The sequence below is a fragment of the Staurois parvus genome, unplaced genomic scaffold, assembly GCF_062004578.1.
Source record: "Staurois parvus isolate SC_StPar_1 unplaced genomic scaffold, SC_StPar_1.0 ptg001822l, whole genome shotgun sequence".
In the NCBI taxonomy this organism is placed as follows: domain Eukaryota; kingdom Metazoa; phylum Chordata; class Amphibia; order Anura; family Ranidae; genus Staurois; species Staurois parvus.
Genome location: NW_028319618.1, coordinates 40,574 through 54,794, shown reverse-complemented (window position 1 = coordinate 54,794; position 14,221 = coordinate 40,574). Strand labels below are relative to the sequence as shown.

The following is a 14,221-nucleotide window of genomic DNA, read 5'->3' as shown; positions in this document are numbered from 1 at the left end:
TCAGATGCAGTGTAATTTCACTTTAAGGTGTGGAAATCAGTGTATGGTGCTTTGGTCTTCTCTTCTCTACTCTTGAACTGTGCAGGGTGCTGGTTTATGTAAAAAGGAAAAAAAATTTGAGAATGTAGTTACTTATTAACTGATGCTTTACAGATGGTTTTATGACCTAAAACGTTTTGTGTTTTTTTCTTCAGCCCCCTATGGAGAGCGTACATGACAAAGGAATGTCTGATGAAATGCACTGTGCTACTATGAAAAGCTCAAACATGAGGCCTCCACATGCTGGTATGGGTCCTCCCCAGAGCCCAATGGATCAGCACAGTCAAGGTACTAGTAACATACTTTCTATCTCACCTGTGGCTTTTGTGAAGTCACTCTAACCTCATGGAGATTGCAGTTATGCATGCCCAATATTTGCATACTTGATATGGGACTGTAAATCTCATGCTATCTTATATTCTCTGATGGCAACAAAAGAAAAAAAAGTTTGTTTACAGCAAGCTTGATTCTAACACCCCCCCCCCAAAAAAAAGACACCCCTAACTTGCAAAGTTATCATGAAGAATGTTCTATTCAATTTCTGTTTCATGGTTGTTTGTCATATAATCTGCAACTACCTGTGTTAGCATTCAAATCAATGTCTGTGATATACCTTGTATCTTAGGCCCAGACTGTATAGTAAACTCTATACCTGCCAAGAAAAAAAATCAGGCTCCACCCTATCATTTCACTGTCAAAGGCCAGAACTTTAATGGACAGTAGATGCTCTAGCATTTGGCAGTTAAATACCAGTGTTAAAGGAGAAGTTTGTGGTATTTAAAAAAACATCTGTACTCCTCTCTAAGTTGCAGTATCTGTCTGATGGCGCAGCTGTTCCCTGTAAGAACTGCGTGATCACATGATCACTGATCGCTCAGTTCTCATTCTTCTTGGATTGGAGAGCACTGACTGTCAGTCACTGCTCTCCACAATGCCCCAATATAAGCTGTCTCTGGGTCACAGGAGAGCAAAATAAGTGCACTCCTGTGACCCAGAAGAAAGGTATGAACAAAAAAGCATTGGCCATACTTCTCTCTTACGGTGTGTTATTCTCAATTTGGGCAGAAGTCATTGCTGAAAATACAGCAAGAGATCACGATTCAAAGCTAGTACAGGTACTTGCAGGTTTGTGGCACACAAATGAACTATAATCAGAATTATGCTTATGCTGACTATACATGCACAGATGTTTTCCAATCAATTATGTGATCTGATTCTTTTTTGAATGATAAAAATGTTTGATACTGATGCAACAATGCTTTTTCCTGCATTATGCTAGTTAATTTCAATAAAATAGTTGATCAAAAGTCATCAGCTGTTACTAGGTAAACAGCTTTGTGCCTTGATCAAAATCTGTCAAGTGTTACTGGGACAATTTATTTCTTGGGCAATTGTTTTTGGGCACAATTTAGAATTTACCAACCAAGCCAGGGGTTTATTTTAAATACAGTTTCTAGAATTGGTCAGAAAGGACCTAAGTAGAGGTTTAACGTTATCAATATTTAAAATGTCATAAAGATCAGTTAATTTGGGAGCCTGACGATGGAACCAAGCAGGCTATCTAAGAGCTGGCTTTGATGTCATGGGTTTGTTATCTGTATTATTTAACCACTTGCCTACTGGGCACTTATAACCCCTTCCTTACCAGGCCAATTTTCAGCTTCCAGCGCTGTTGCACTTTGACAATTTTGCGGTCATGCAACATTGTACCCATATGAAATTTTTATCATTTTTTTTCTCACAAATAGAGCTTTCTTTTGGTGGTGTTTACTTGCCGCTGCATATTTTACTTTTTGTGCTATAAACAAAAAAAAAGAGAAAACATTTTGAAAAAAAGGTTTTGTTTCTTTAATAAAATTTTGCAAACAGGTAATTTTTCTCCTTCACTGATGTGCGTTGATGAGGCAGCACTGATGGGCACTGATAGGCGGCACTGATGGGCAGCACTAATGAGGCGGCACTGATAGGCGGCACTGACTGGCGCCACTGCTGGTCACTGACTGGCGCCACTGGTGGTCACTGACTGGCGCCACTGGTGGTCACTGACTGGCGCCACTGGTGGTCACTGACTGGCGCCACTGGTGGTCACTGACTGGCGCCACTGGTGGGCACTGATGGGCACAGGGTGGTGCCATTGCTGGGCACAGGGTGGTGCCATTGCTGGGCACAGGGTGGTGGCACTGCTGGGCACAGGTGGGCGGCACTGCTGGGCACAGGTGGGCAGAACTGGTGGGTGGCACTGCTGGGCACTGATCATCAGTGCCCTGATGATCGGTGCCGATCCCTGTTCTGACATCTGCCGGTTCTCGGCAGTACTTTCCTCACACACCGACATTAATACTGAAAATTTTATAGATCCTCATATAGATTAGCGGTTCCAAATTAATAACTACTGCAGTAGGGAACAGACACAAAAAGATGCACTCAGCAACTTTCCAAATCACTGTTCATTTATTTGTAGCGTTTGAAGTTTTTTATAACCATGATTACGTAGCTATCACATTAGTATTACAATTTTACTTTTATGGTAACAAGGGGCGTTACATAGGCAGGCTAATTTCTAATCAGGACTTGAAGGAATGCAAACATTATTAGTGCCGTGTGCACAATGAGTGCAGTGTACAAAACAAAGGGAAATCATACAAAATAGAATACAATTTTATACAGAATTTACAAATTTCCTTTACACAATAAAGCGACTTCTAGTATGCACTTTAGATTTTTCAAATGCATGTCATTATATACTTGCAAGATTAAGTGTCAGAATGGTTGGACTTTTGGGCAGAGCTACCAGTTTGTTTGATATTTGGAGACAGATGGCGAGCTTTGCCTTGGAGGGGATTTGCAGGTGACCCTGAGAATCTGAAATGAGCCTGAGATGATCTGGGAATTTCTGATTGTAAGCTCTAACGAGCAGGGCCCTCTGTTTCCTCTTGTACCAAATTGTATTGTAACTATAACGTCTACCTTCATTTTGTAAAGCGCTGCGCAAACTGTTAATAATAATCAGCCGGCTGAGGTAAGCTCTTTGCTTACATTTTGAGATATCAGAATTCCTTGATCGGTAAGGCATTTTTGGGACAAAGGGTACCTATTTTACTCCCCGTAATTGAACTGTAATGATTGGTGGTTATATGTTATGTTGTCACTGTCTACAGTCCATTGGAGTGCTATAGATAAGAAAAGGAAGAATAGTGCTGGTTAATAGGTTATATGAAGCACACATCTGCTGTAATAGAGGCAAGAGGGTATAGGCACATGTAGAGAAGAGTTTATACTGGCCAGTTATTATGGGCATTACATTAAGGTTTAAGGGAGAAAGGTAAGAAGGTACCCTAAGAAAATGCCCAACTCAAGAGGAGCGCTAGAGAACCAAAGGTGTGGTTCTTCCGCTACTGAACCCCTAGATAAATAGTTAAAGTGGACAGGGATCCACAATGGGTAACTGGGTTACCAAGTCCACAGGGACTAAGAATCATACAGATTAAACAGCTAGAGGAACAGCTATTTGAGCAGGATGGATGAAGGGTGACAGACAATGTAATAATAGACATAAGGGGAAATGTTGATGTTAAGTTGTGGAATTAATTTAGAATAAGGCACCACAATTAGTAAATTCTAAAACATTGGGAAAAGCTAAAACAAAGAAATATAATTTTTGGTCTTGGCCCAAACAGAATACTTTATATGTGGTCAGAGAAGGAAGATGGGATGAGCACTATGGCTGCCCATTTGATCATAAGAGCTGGTGTAAGTTGAATATGGGAGGAAGAGATATCAGAGAACAAAATAAGGAAAGCAGAAGTTAGAGAGGTAAAACTAATTTAGGCAGGAAGATTTTGAATAGAGTAAAAAGAAAGTGAGAGAATAATATGCATGTGTTGTGTAAAAAATGGGAAAAATGTAAGCGATTTTAGAGAGATGATCGTGTATGTGTGTGAATGGGTCTGCTGGGGTTTTTAGTCCTGTAGGTCTGTGTAGATTTCCCCCTTCCCTACATTACTCTTTTCCATGAGACATCAGTGGTAATTGGCAAGGACACCTATAATTTGACTACGAGTTTTGACAACGTTATGTGCCCACCTAATTAATCTGATAAACAATGTGATCACAGTAATCATGGTAAAGTGAAGGTTAAATTTAAAAGTGCATATAGTATGTATAAAATAGCACAAATTAAATATCCTTTAACAGTGGAAACTGTGCATTTAAAAAAGTGAAATGAGGTATAGCGTCCTTTAAGAAGATGTATATATGTAATTGAAATTAGGGTGTAATACTGAGATTATCACTCGAGTATTCATTCCTGATATGATGTTAACAATTTCATTAATGATATAGATATATTTTAATTGGTTTTGACAACCTTTAGTTGGAAATGGAATTTAGGTTATTAGGATAATCTGTAATTATTCTTATAAGCACCAACAGTTTGCACAGTGCTTTACAATATAAAGGGAGAGACAGTAATTTTACAAAAAAGCTACAATTTCTGGGGAAATTGTGTGAAGTGTTCTTACCTCCAACAGTAGTCTACAACTGGAGTGGGCGGAGTAACTGGATGGAGTGGCTTGAGTAACTGTTGTGTGGTTGGAGTGGCTGGAGTAACTGTGAAAAGGTTGGACTGGGCAGAGAAACTTTATGGAGTGGGCAGAGTCACTGTGTGGAGTGTATGGAGTGAGTAAAGATAGTAAACATTACACTAACCAATTGATTGATCAAATTTAAAAAGTTCACATGGCAAGCTTGATAGAGTGAGAAATGCATTTCAACTTTTAATTATTTATATAGCACATTTAATTGCAATGTTGTTGCCCAAAGTGCTTCACGGTTACATTAAAACATACATTTATAAAAACATAAGCAGCATTATCACCTCAAATACTCTCTACTGTAGGAAACTTATTTCCAAACCTTTAACCAGAAGCCGGCCAAACTGTAACAAATTCAAAATTAGGTTTCAAATAGGGCAGAGAAGAGCGGTTAAAAACAAACTGCTCCAAATTGCTCACTTCACTGGCGTCTTCAAATGGTCGTAATTTTAAAAACTATAAATCCTACAGCAAAGAGCTTTATATTGTGAGAATCACAAGACCCAGACCTACATTTCGATGCATAGTATGTCTCTGAAATATTAAAAATTAAGGCACAGTCGCAGTTTAGAAATTGCCCTTCAAAGTTGAGGTGGCTAGAGTGGAGTTTCAATGAATGTCAATGGGCGTCGTGAGTTGCAAACAAATGGTCATATTGTGAAAACTATCAGGACCATGGCTTAGCCATAGTGGCAGCGGGGATAGCTGGACATTTTGATATAAGATTTGTGTAGGTGGGCTTGAAAATGAGGGAGTGATGGCAGTTTAGAAATCATGTCCTGATTTTTCAGCTCACACTCTAGTTTTGAACATTCCACCATTCATTCCTATGGGACCAATTTCACCAAAAAAACGCTGATATTTCGTGAAGCATTCGGCAAAACATTCCACAAAGTAATAGCACACCAATCGGGACCAATCCGCACCTTTCGGTGTATTACTGTCTATGTAGTGTAAAAACTGTGGGAGGAGTTAGGGTGGTAAATTTGGCTATAATATAAAGAATATATATGTGAGATAACAGTAAGTGGTCTTGCCATGCAAGAACACTTAATAAAAAACAAGAGTATTAAGAGAGCCCTGCTCATAAGAGTTTACAATCTAATATGGTGGATATGGGGTTACTGTAGATTAACATGAGGTGGTTATATTACAGCGGCCTTAATACATAACGGAGCCTAGATCAGTGGTAGCGAACCTATGGCACGCGTGCCACAGTGGGCACTCAGAGCCCCCTCTGTCAGCAGCCGAGGATCGGATAACTGTGCACATAGGGGCCATGCGCATGCTATGAAAGGAGCAGTGGTGCCATGTGATGACGTCATGAGCCGCAACTCATTAGCTGCGACTCATCCGAACTTTCACGTGTCCAGTCAATGCGCTGCCAAGGAGATATATATATATATATATATATATATCTGGCTGTGCATTTTAATGTATTAGTTTTTACGAGCACAAGATTTTAGCTTGTGCTGGTGCGCTACCAAGGATATTTATATTGGACTGGCTATGAGTATTAATACATTCATTATTATTAACGCAAGATTTTAGCTTGTTCTGCTGGTCAGTGGAACTTTGCCTCCTTGTGCTGCTGGTCAGTGGAACTTTGCCTCCTTGTGCTGGTGGTCAGTGGAACTTTGCCTCCTTGTGCTGGTGGTCAGTGGAACTTTGCCCCCTTGTGCTGGTGGTCAGTGGAACTTTGCCCCCTTGTGCTGGTGGTCAGTGGAAGCTCTGTTATTGTGTTTTTCTTTTCTTTCAGGTTTAATTGCAGTGTTGGCACTTTGCGTTAAATAAGTGGGTTTTCGGTTGCAGTTTGGGCACTCGGTCTCTAAAAGGTTCGCCATCACTGGCCTAGATGGACAAAATACATGAGAAATTTTTCCATAACATTAAATCTAAAGGTCTAATAATAATATGATGTGAGAGTAATAAATAAAATTACAGCCCCATCTCACCAAGATGGAATAGATACCACCTGCAGCCAGCTGTTTAATTGTTTTTTGATTTGGCTGATGATTTTCTGTTCTTTCATATACAGATTGTTGGTACTTTTTGTTTTTATTTATTTTTAACCACTTCCTGTCCACCCTATAGCAGAAATACTGCTACAGGGCGGCATGGGTGCGCAAAATCACGTGTGTATATATACGTGATTTTGCATTTCCGGGTCCTGGCTGGTGATTACTCGCTGGCGCCTGGTGATTTCCGACTATCTCCGACGGGGAGGAGAACTGTTTTACTTTACTGGACTGCGCCAGTTTAACCTACTTGGGAGGCGTGCCAAGAAAAAGAATGTTGGTGTCCAAAAAAACATTGAAAGCAAGACAACAATTTGCCATCGAATATGTAGGCAAAGACCAGGATTTCTGGAACAATGTGCTGCAGACTGATGAATTAAAAAATAATAGAGTTGTTTAGCCATAGTAACAGTAGATATGTTTTGTGCAAAACAAACCAGCATTGCAAGAGAAAAACTTCATACAGAATGTGAAGCATGATGGTGGAAATGTTTTAGGTTGGGGATTCTTTAGAGCCTGGGCAGCTTTCAGTCATCAATTCAGATAGGAATTCTGCATCATATCAAGGTGTACTTGATGAAAGTGTGAGACTATCTGACCGATAGTGAGGTTGAACTGGAAATGGATGTTTCAACATAGTTATTTGAAATGCACTAGCAGACCCACCAAGGAACGACTCAAAAAATAGATTTTAAAGGTTATGGACTTTCCTAGTCAAAGCCCTGATTTTGAATCTCATTGAAATGTTGTGAGGGAATTTTGAGAAAGGAAGTTCATGCAAGGAAATCCACAACATATTGCAGCTGAAGGAATTGTGCATGGAGAAGTGGTCAAAAGGTTTACTGTGTCAGTTGAGACTGATAGGTATTTATGCAATAATGCCTACAAGAAGTCATTTCTGCTAAAGGGGGCAATAATACAGCCTCTAAGGCCGTGTAATGATAAAAAGGGCATATTCTCCTTTGTGTTTTTATTCAACCATATCACCTTTTATCTGTAGGAACTGTTGAATGAAGATCTAATGTTTGTCTATTCAGATTTGTTGGAGCCTGCAAAGTATTGCACCTGAGATCAGTAAATTGTAGGTGCAACGTCTGGCTTCTTGCACACTCTCCCTTCAGCCTTTGTGCCCATACCTCTGTATAGGCTTTCAGTTTGGAAGTTGGAGGAAGATTCAATGGACTGCAAGAACGCTGATCAGCATGCTAATGGTCCATTGAGTCTACAAGTTAATCTGCTGTCACCACAGATGGAACTTGTTTCTTCACTCACAGCTCCCTTTAAATAAACGATGCTGCTGCGTGGACGGAGCCAATTTTAAAATGACAGTGGCTGTGGAACCCTCACCCGCTGTAACATTGGGGGGGCTGCTGAGACATGTAACACCCTAAATAGAGGTATAACATGTTCCAAAGGTGAGCCTATCCTTTAATAGAAGTGTATATATAATATATATATTTATTATGAGCTACAGCAGGGATCCGCTAAATGTATATACAGTATATTGCTACATTTACAAGAATATATACATTCCGTATTTAGGAATGGTTATAGTTCATTACATACAAAAGTATCCACGCAACTGGATAGTACATTTTTGCAGCCACTGCTCAGATACAGAACCAGGTACTCCCCAAGGTACCTGGTTAAATGCACTTAAAAAAAAAAAAAAGTCACACATTTTGGTAATTTTGACAGATTGACGCAGACTGATATACATTCATAGGCAAATGTTTTGTGATAGGCTCACCTTAGTGTCATTTAACAGTTAATAGAGGGAGTATCCTAAACATTTATATTTTTTTTTGTGTGTGTGTGTATAGGGTACATGTCTCCTCATCCATCCCCCTTGGGGGCTCCAGAACATGTGTCAAGTCCAATGTCAGGTGGAGGCCCAACACCGCCACAAATACCACCAGCTCAGCCTGGACTCATGATTCAAGGGGATCAGCAAGTGATAAGCCAGCCAAGTCGTGGTCCCTCCGCATTTAGCCAAGTGCAACTTCATCAGCTTCGTGCGCAAATATTGGCTTATAAGATGTTGGCCAGAGGACAGCCATTGTCTGAAAACCTGCAACTAGCTGTACAGGGAAAGAGGACATTGCCCGCAATTCAGCAACAGCCACCACCGCAGCAACCGCCTCAAGCACAACAGCAGCCACCACCACAGCAGCCCCTTGGTAATTACAAACCTCCAGGTAAGTGATTTGGCTTGCTTCAAGTTTACCCTTTCCTTAAAACAACACATGAAGGGTATTTTATTCTACCTGTCCTTTTCTGTCATTGGGAGAATGTCTATTGGCTTAAAGTGGAATTCCAGGCTCCAACTAACTACTCTTAAAATGGCTCCACCACTTCCAACTAGTCTCGGGGGCTCTGGTCTGATTATGTGATTGACTCCCAGCGGCGGCTTCAGCGGAAAGGGAGGGATAGCTGACAACAGATTCCCCATAGAAAGTCTATGGGTAACTTCACTGCCCAGGCATTCTACCATTGTCAGTGCTCATTCCCCTGAAGCTGGCTGCTGGGGAGATCACGTGACTGGACCAGAGCTCTCTGAGAATAGGTAGGTATAATCCTCTTTCTTTACAGGGTAGTTAGAATAGGAGTTAGAAGGGTGGGAGCAGTTTTTTAGCCTTAGTTAGCTTCTGGAATTCCACTTTAAGGTGTCTAGAGATTAACAGTTGATCATCCTCTTACTTGATTGATTATTATCCCATTTGATTATGCTGAATGATTATATTAATCTGTAAACACCCTGGCCAAATAATTTTGGGGATAAATAATTGGTCTTGTTGATTTTTTTTTTTCCCCCTGCATTTTGGTAATGTTTTGTAAAGATAAGGATGGGATTTAGGGGTGTTTTCATTTCCTAGTACAGTATGTGTGTTAAAGAGCAGTCATTTGACAGTTGCATTTACTAATTTTAGGTTTCTGTCAAAAATCTCTTAACTTTTAATGTAGTCAGTTTATTCTGACTCACAAGGTCCATTTTGTTTATTTAATTTCAATTCTGCTGACTTCTAAAAAAACAAACAAAAAACCCCCCAAAAAACAATTCCTTTAAATATCAAATCCAAATCAGAATCTACTTTATTGGCCAAGTATGTACAACATAAAAGAAAGTTACACACACACCCTCATTGAAACAATACATATACAAATCTATTCATGCTCAGAGTTACTATAGGTAATGTGCAATACTAATATACAGAAAAAAGTGTCTCACTGTGAGGACCTGTAAACATCTTAAAGCTGAAGTAGTACAGACAGTGCAGATGGGAATTCAGATATTCATTAGCTTGGTGGCTTAGGAGAAAAAAAAATTAAGTCAGATTGTCCAGATGTACATGTTTATTAGAGGGGAGCAGTTGAAACCTATCGTCCAGGATGTGTGGGGGTCTGCAGTGATCTTCTCTGCCTGTTTTCTGACTCTGGAGTTGTAGAAGTTTTGGATTGTAGGTAGAGCAGCACCATTTTTTTTTATTGTAGACCTGACTGTCTCCTCTAGTCTGTTCCTATCCTGTTTGGAGGCTGAACCAAAGAGTGATGGACTTGCTTAGAACAGATTTGATTGCTACAGTGTGAAATTTATATTAGCAGATCTTGAGGCAAGTTTAACTACCTGAGCAGATGCAGAAAAGTACATTCTTTGCTGGGCTTTTTTGAGGATTGTGTTGATATTGGATGTCCATTTTAGGTCCTGGGAAATAGGTAGATCCTAGAAATCTGAAAGTCTCTGCAGTTGAGACTGTTAAGTTATGGTGAGAGGGGATAGTGAGGGGGGCTTCTCCTGAAATCTACCATCAACTCCTTGAGTGTGGTCAACTCCACGTTGTTAAGACTACACCACAGGGGCAGCAGTTCTGTTTCATTCTTGTATGCTGACTTGGATCTGATGGATGACGGTTGGTCCATTCACAGTTTTTAAAACGTTCAGACTAATTCCCTAAAGTGCAGCCATTGGAAAAGAGTAGTGGGGAGAGCACGTGTCCTTGGGGAGCATCAGTACTGACTGTTCAGTTGATTGATATGATTTTCCTTTGCCTAGCCTTTTTCCTGATTGTCAAGAAGTTTGGTAAGTCACTAGCAGGTAGAGGTGGGCACAGTGAGGTTTGGACTTTTGAAGTGGAGAATTTCTGGAGCAATAGTGTGGAATGCCAAGCTCAAATGCACAAACAGGATCTGTTTGTACATTCATGGGGAGTCAGAATGTTGCAGGGTGTAGTGCAGACCCCCCATGTTAAAGGCACCCTCCACTGACTTGTTTGTTCTTTAGGCAAATTGCATGAGGTTCAGCAAGGGGATCTGTGAAATCCTTCAGGTGGGTCAACGCTAGTCTCTCAAAGGACTTTATGGTTACAAACATCAGAATAGGTCTGTAGTCATTTAGTCCTGTGATGGTGGCTTTCTTAAAGTGGATTTGCAGTCCACTTTGGACAGGCTCTGCCTCAACTTGCCCCCCCTTCCCCCTCCTCTGGTGCCACCATTCTTGTTCATGCGTAGATGCACCCATGGGGCTCTTCCTGGCCTTTGGGTGCTGGCAGAGCCTGTTAGCACTTTTACGCGCGGGGGGCAAAGACGGGGAAGATTTTGGTCTCCCCTGCTGCTTGTCTTTGCACATGTGTGGGTAATCCAGGAGAACATGCACAGATGTGTCACAAGGCTCCCTTGGGGGGGAAAAAAAACGAATGTTATTGAGGGTGAAATTCTGCTTTGGTACCAGGAATGATTGTGTAATGCCTGAAACAACATTATGTGCTTGCTAAGTACATTGTTTAGCATGTGTTTAGTCATACCTTGCTGCAGTTTTCATTCCGTTTCCTTTTATGAAGGTATGGGAATGCATACGATGGGAGTTCCCCCTACTGGGACAGGACCAGCTCCAGGAATGGCTGGGCATGCAGCTAGCATGGCTCCTAAGCCATGGGCAGAAGGTAAATCCTAGATATGGCTCACACTTTATATGTCAAACAGTACTTAAATGTAGTGTTGTCACAAAAAAGACAGACAAACTTTGCTTTGTATGTGAAAAATTTATTTGTTTTTGTATAATTATTTATTAGGATCCTCTGTATTTTTTTTTTTTTTTTTTTTTTTATATATACAGCAGACTCAAACTGTATCTAGATACTAAAGTGATTTCAAGTATATTAATGTGTTTGTTTACTGACCTTAGAATAATATAGAGTGTGATATTTTTTTTATTTATTTATTTTAAATCAGGACAAAGTACCGAACTTGGTGTAGCAAGCACCCCTCAGAAACTTGCTGTACCACCCCCAAGTGGAAGGCCATCACCAGCTCCACCTACAGCTGCTCCCACTGTTGCTCTGCCTGGGCCGTCAGTTCCTCAACCGACTCCTGGACAGCCTGCTCCTATTGTACAGCTCCAGCAGAAACAGAACCGCATTAGCCCAATCCAGAAGCCCCAGGGACTGGATCCTGTTGAAATACTGCAAGAAAGAGAATACAGGTACCGTATATAAAATGACAATGTTCTCTGCATTTCCTGACTGACTTTCGCTGAAAGGGAAGGTTGTTTATGTGGAGTGGAGCAGCAACTGCAGTTATGTGAATCCTGTACCAGCCCGTAGGATGCAAAAGATGCGTTTTTAGACAAGAATCCCCTTTAGTTGATCTTTTTTGCGTCTTTAAACGTGTCTATGCTCTTAAGCTATGAATAGTAATTTAAAAATCCAGTTCAGATGAGGTGGACGTATGTATTTTCTGTGCATAATTATTGTGCATACCCTTTGCAGTAGAGTGATGAGTATGTCCGTTCAGCAGCTCAGCGCAGCATTTCTCCACCTTTTTCCAGTCAAGGCACCCTTTAGAGTTTTGCACAATCTCGAGGCAACCAATTCTTAAATGTAAAACGTTAAAGTAATCGTTTTACATAACGCATCCACATATGTAGAACACCCAACATTTAGAGGTGATTTATCCTTCCAAAGCAAATACAGGGGCAGGGAGGAGCAAGCAAAGATGCTGTGCAATAAAATCATTGGTTTTTAGGACGCCAGTGGCTAGAAGTTTGTAATGGTGCACAATGAAAACCTGTGGCTTTGTGTAACTTAAAGGTAGGTTTGATCCATTCACTGGTTTTTATACAATTTTTAGGCATTTTGCCAAGGCACCCCTGAAGAAACCTGAAGGCATCCCAGGGTGCCTGGTCACCTTGGTTGAAACAGGCTGACTTGGGGTATAGATGTTGCTCCATTTTGTATAGAGGTGTCCGTTGCCTTGTCATCCCTATAGGAGTAAGGGGTCTGAAAAAAAAGGAAGAAAAAAGCATTTTCAAAGGTTTGCGCATTAAAGTGCAACTCCTGACAACATGTAAAATCTAGATTATGTATGATCAACTTCAAATTGCTTGTTGGCCTGCTAATGCTTCTTGTTAGCCTGGCAACTGTTTACTTTAATGTTAGCCCATTCCCAGCCAGTGTCATTAGTGCAGCAACAGTGTATAGTATTATCACTGTATTTGTGTCACTGTTTGTCAGTTAATGTCAGATTGCCTGTTGCACTACCACAGTCCCAGTAGAAGTTGCCGATCATCGCCGATACTAGTATAAAAAAAAAGTTAAAATTCCTGTATATATACCATAGTTTGTAGACGCTATAACTTTAACACAAACCAATCAATGTCACTGGGATTTTTTTTTTTTTTAACCAAAGACATGCAGTAGAATACATTTTGACCTCAATTTATGAAAAAATGTGATTTCTTTTTTTCTTTTTTTTTATTGGATATGTTTTATAGCAGAAAGTAGGGATGCACCGATACCCTTTTTTTTTTGATCGGCGAATACAAGTACTGATACTTTCAGTCAAATAATCGTATTCCAGCTCAAATTACATGCTATTCTTTGCAGTGCAATTTGCATCCATACATTTTGTATCGACGCAAATTGCACTGTAAAGTATCAGTACTCGGTATTGTCAAGTAGTTGACCGAAAGTATCAGTACTCGTACTTGCTGATCAAAAAAGGGTATTGATGCATCCCTAATTTCTGCTATAAATAAAAAAAAAAAAAAAAAAATCAGTTTTAATTTTTTTTTTTCAAAATGTTCGGTTTTTTTTTCTTTATATAATAAAAACCCAGTGGTGATGAAATACCACTAAAAGAAATCTATATATGTGTGGAAACTAAATACATTTAATTTGGGTACAAAGTTGCATGACCGGGCAATTACCAGTTAAAGTAGTGCAGTGCTGCATAGCAAAAAAAAAAAAATGTACTGGTTGTGAAGGGGGAAAATCTTCTGGCGCTTAAGTGGATAGGAAGTGGAGTCTAGCAAACAAAGGCCATTGACTTTCCTCCTACCCAGTGCATATAGCACATTCTACATTACAAATGCTCTAGTAAACATAAACATGAAGAATTAAACTGATCATAACTAGAATTGGTGTTAGGGTGGGCTAATGAAACACATTCAAGACCTTGATGTAGTTGATAAATGTAACATATGAACCTTTTAGTCACTTTACAACATTATGTGAGTAAATTCCTTACATGTCACAATTTACAGCCGTTGTATACTTCATTGAAAAGCTGTATCTTTTT

The 14,221-nt window shown here is 40.1% G+C and overlaps 1 protein-coding gene across 1 annotated transcript in view; it reads left to right on the top strand.

Moving 5' to 3' along the window:
* Nucleotides 1-14,221, top strand: part of LOC149434137 (SWI/SNF-related matrix-associated actin-dependent regulator of chromatin subfamily A member 2-like) — a gene marked incomplete at its 3' end in the record, with an annotated part of 140,151 nt that overhangs the window by 85,396 nt on the left and 40,534 nt on the right. The window contains exons 3-6 of the mRNA XM_089664064.1: nucleotides 195-327; nucleotides 8,473-8,847; nucleotides 11,485-11,586; nucleotides 11,876-12,125. Of these exons, the coding sequence (XP_089520190.1) occupies nucleotides 195-327; nucleotides 8,473-8,847; nucleotides 11,485-11,586; nucleotides 11,876-12,125 (860 nt within the window). The remainder of the gene's footprint in view (nucleotides 1-194; nucleotides 328-8,472; nucleotides 8,848-11,484; nucleotides 11,587-11,875; nucleotides 12,126-14,221) is intronic.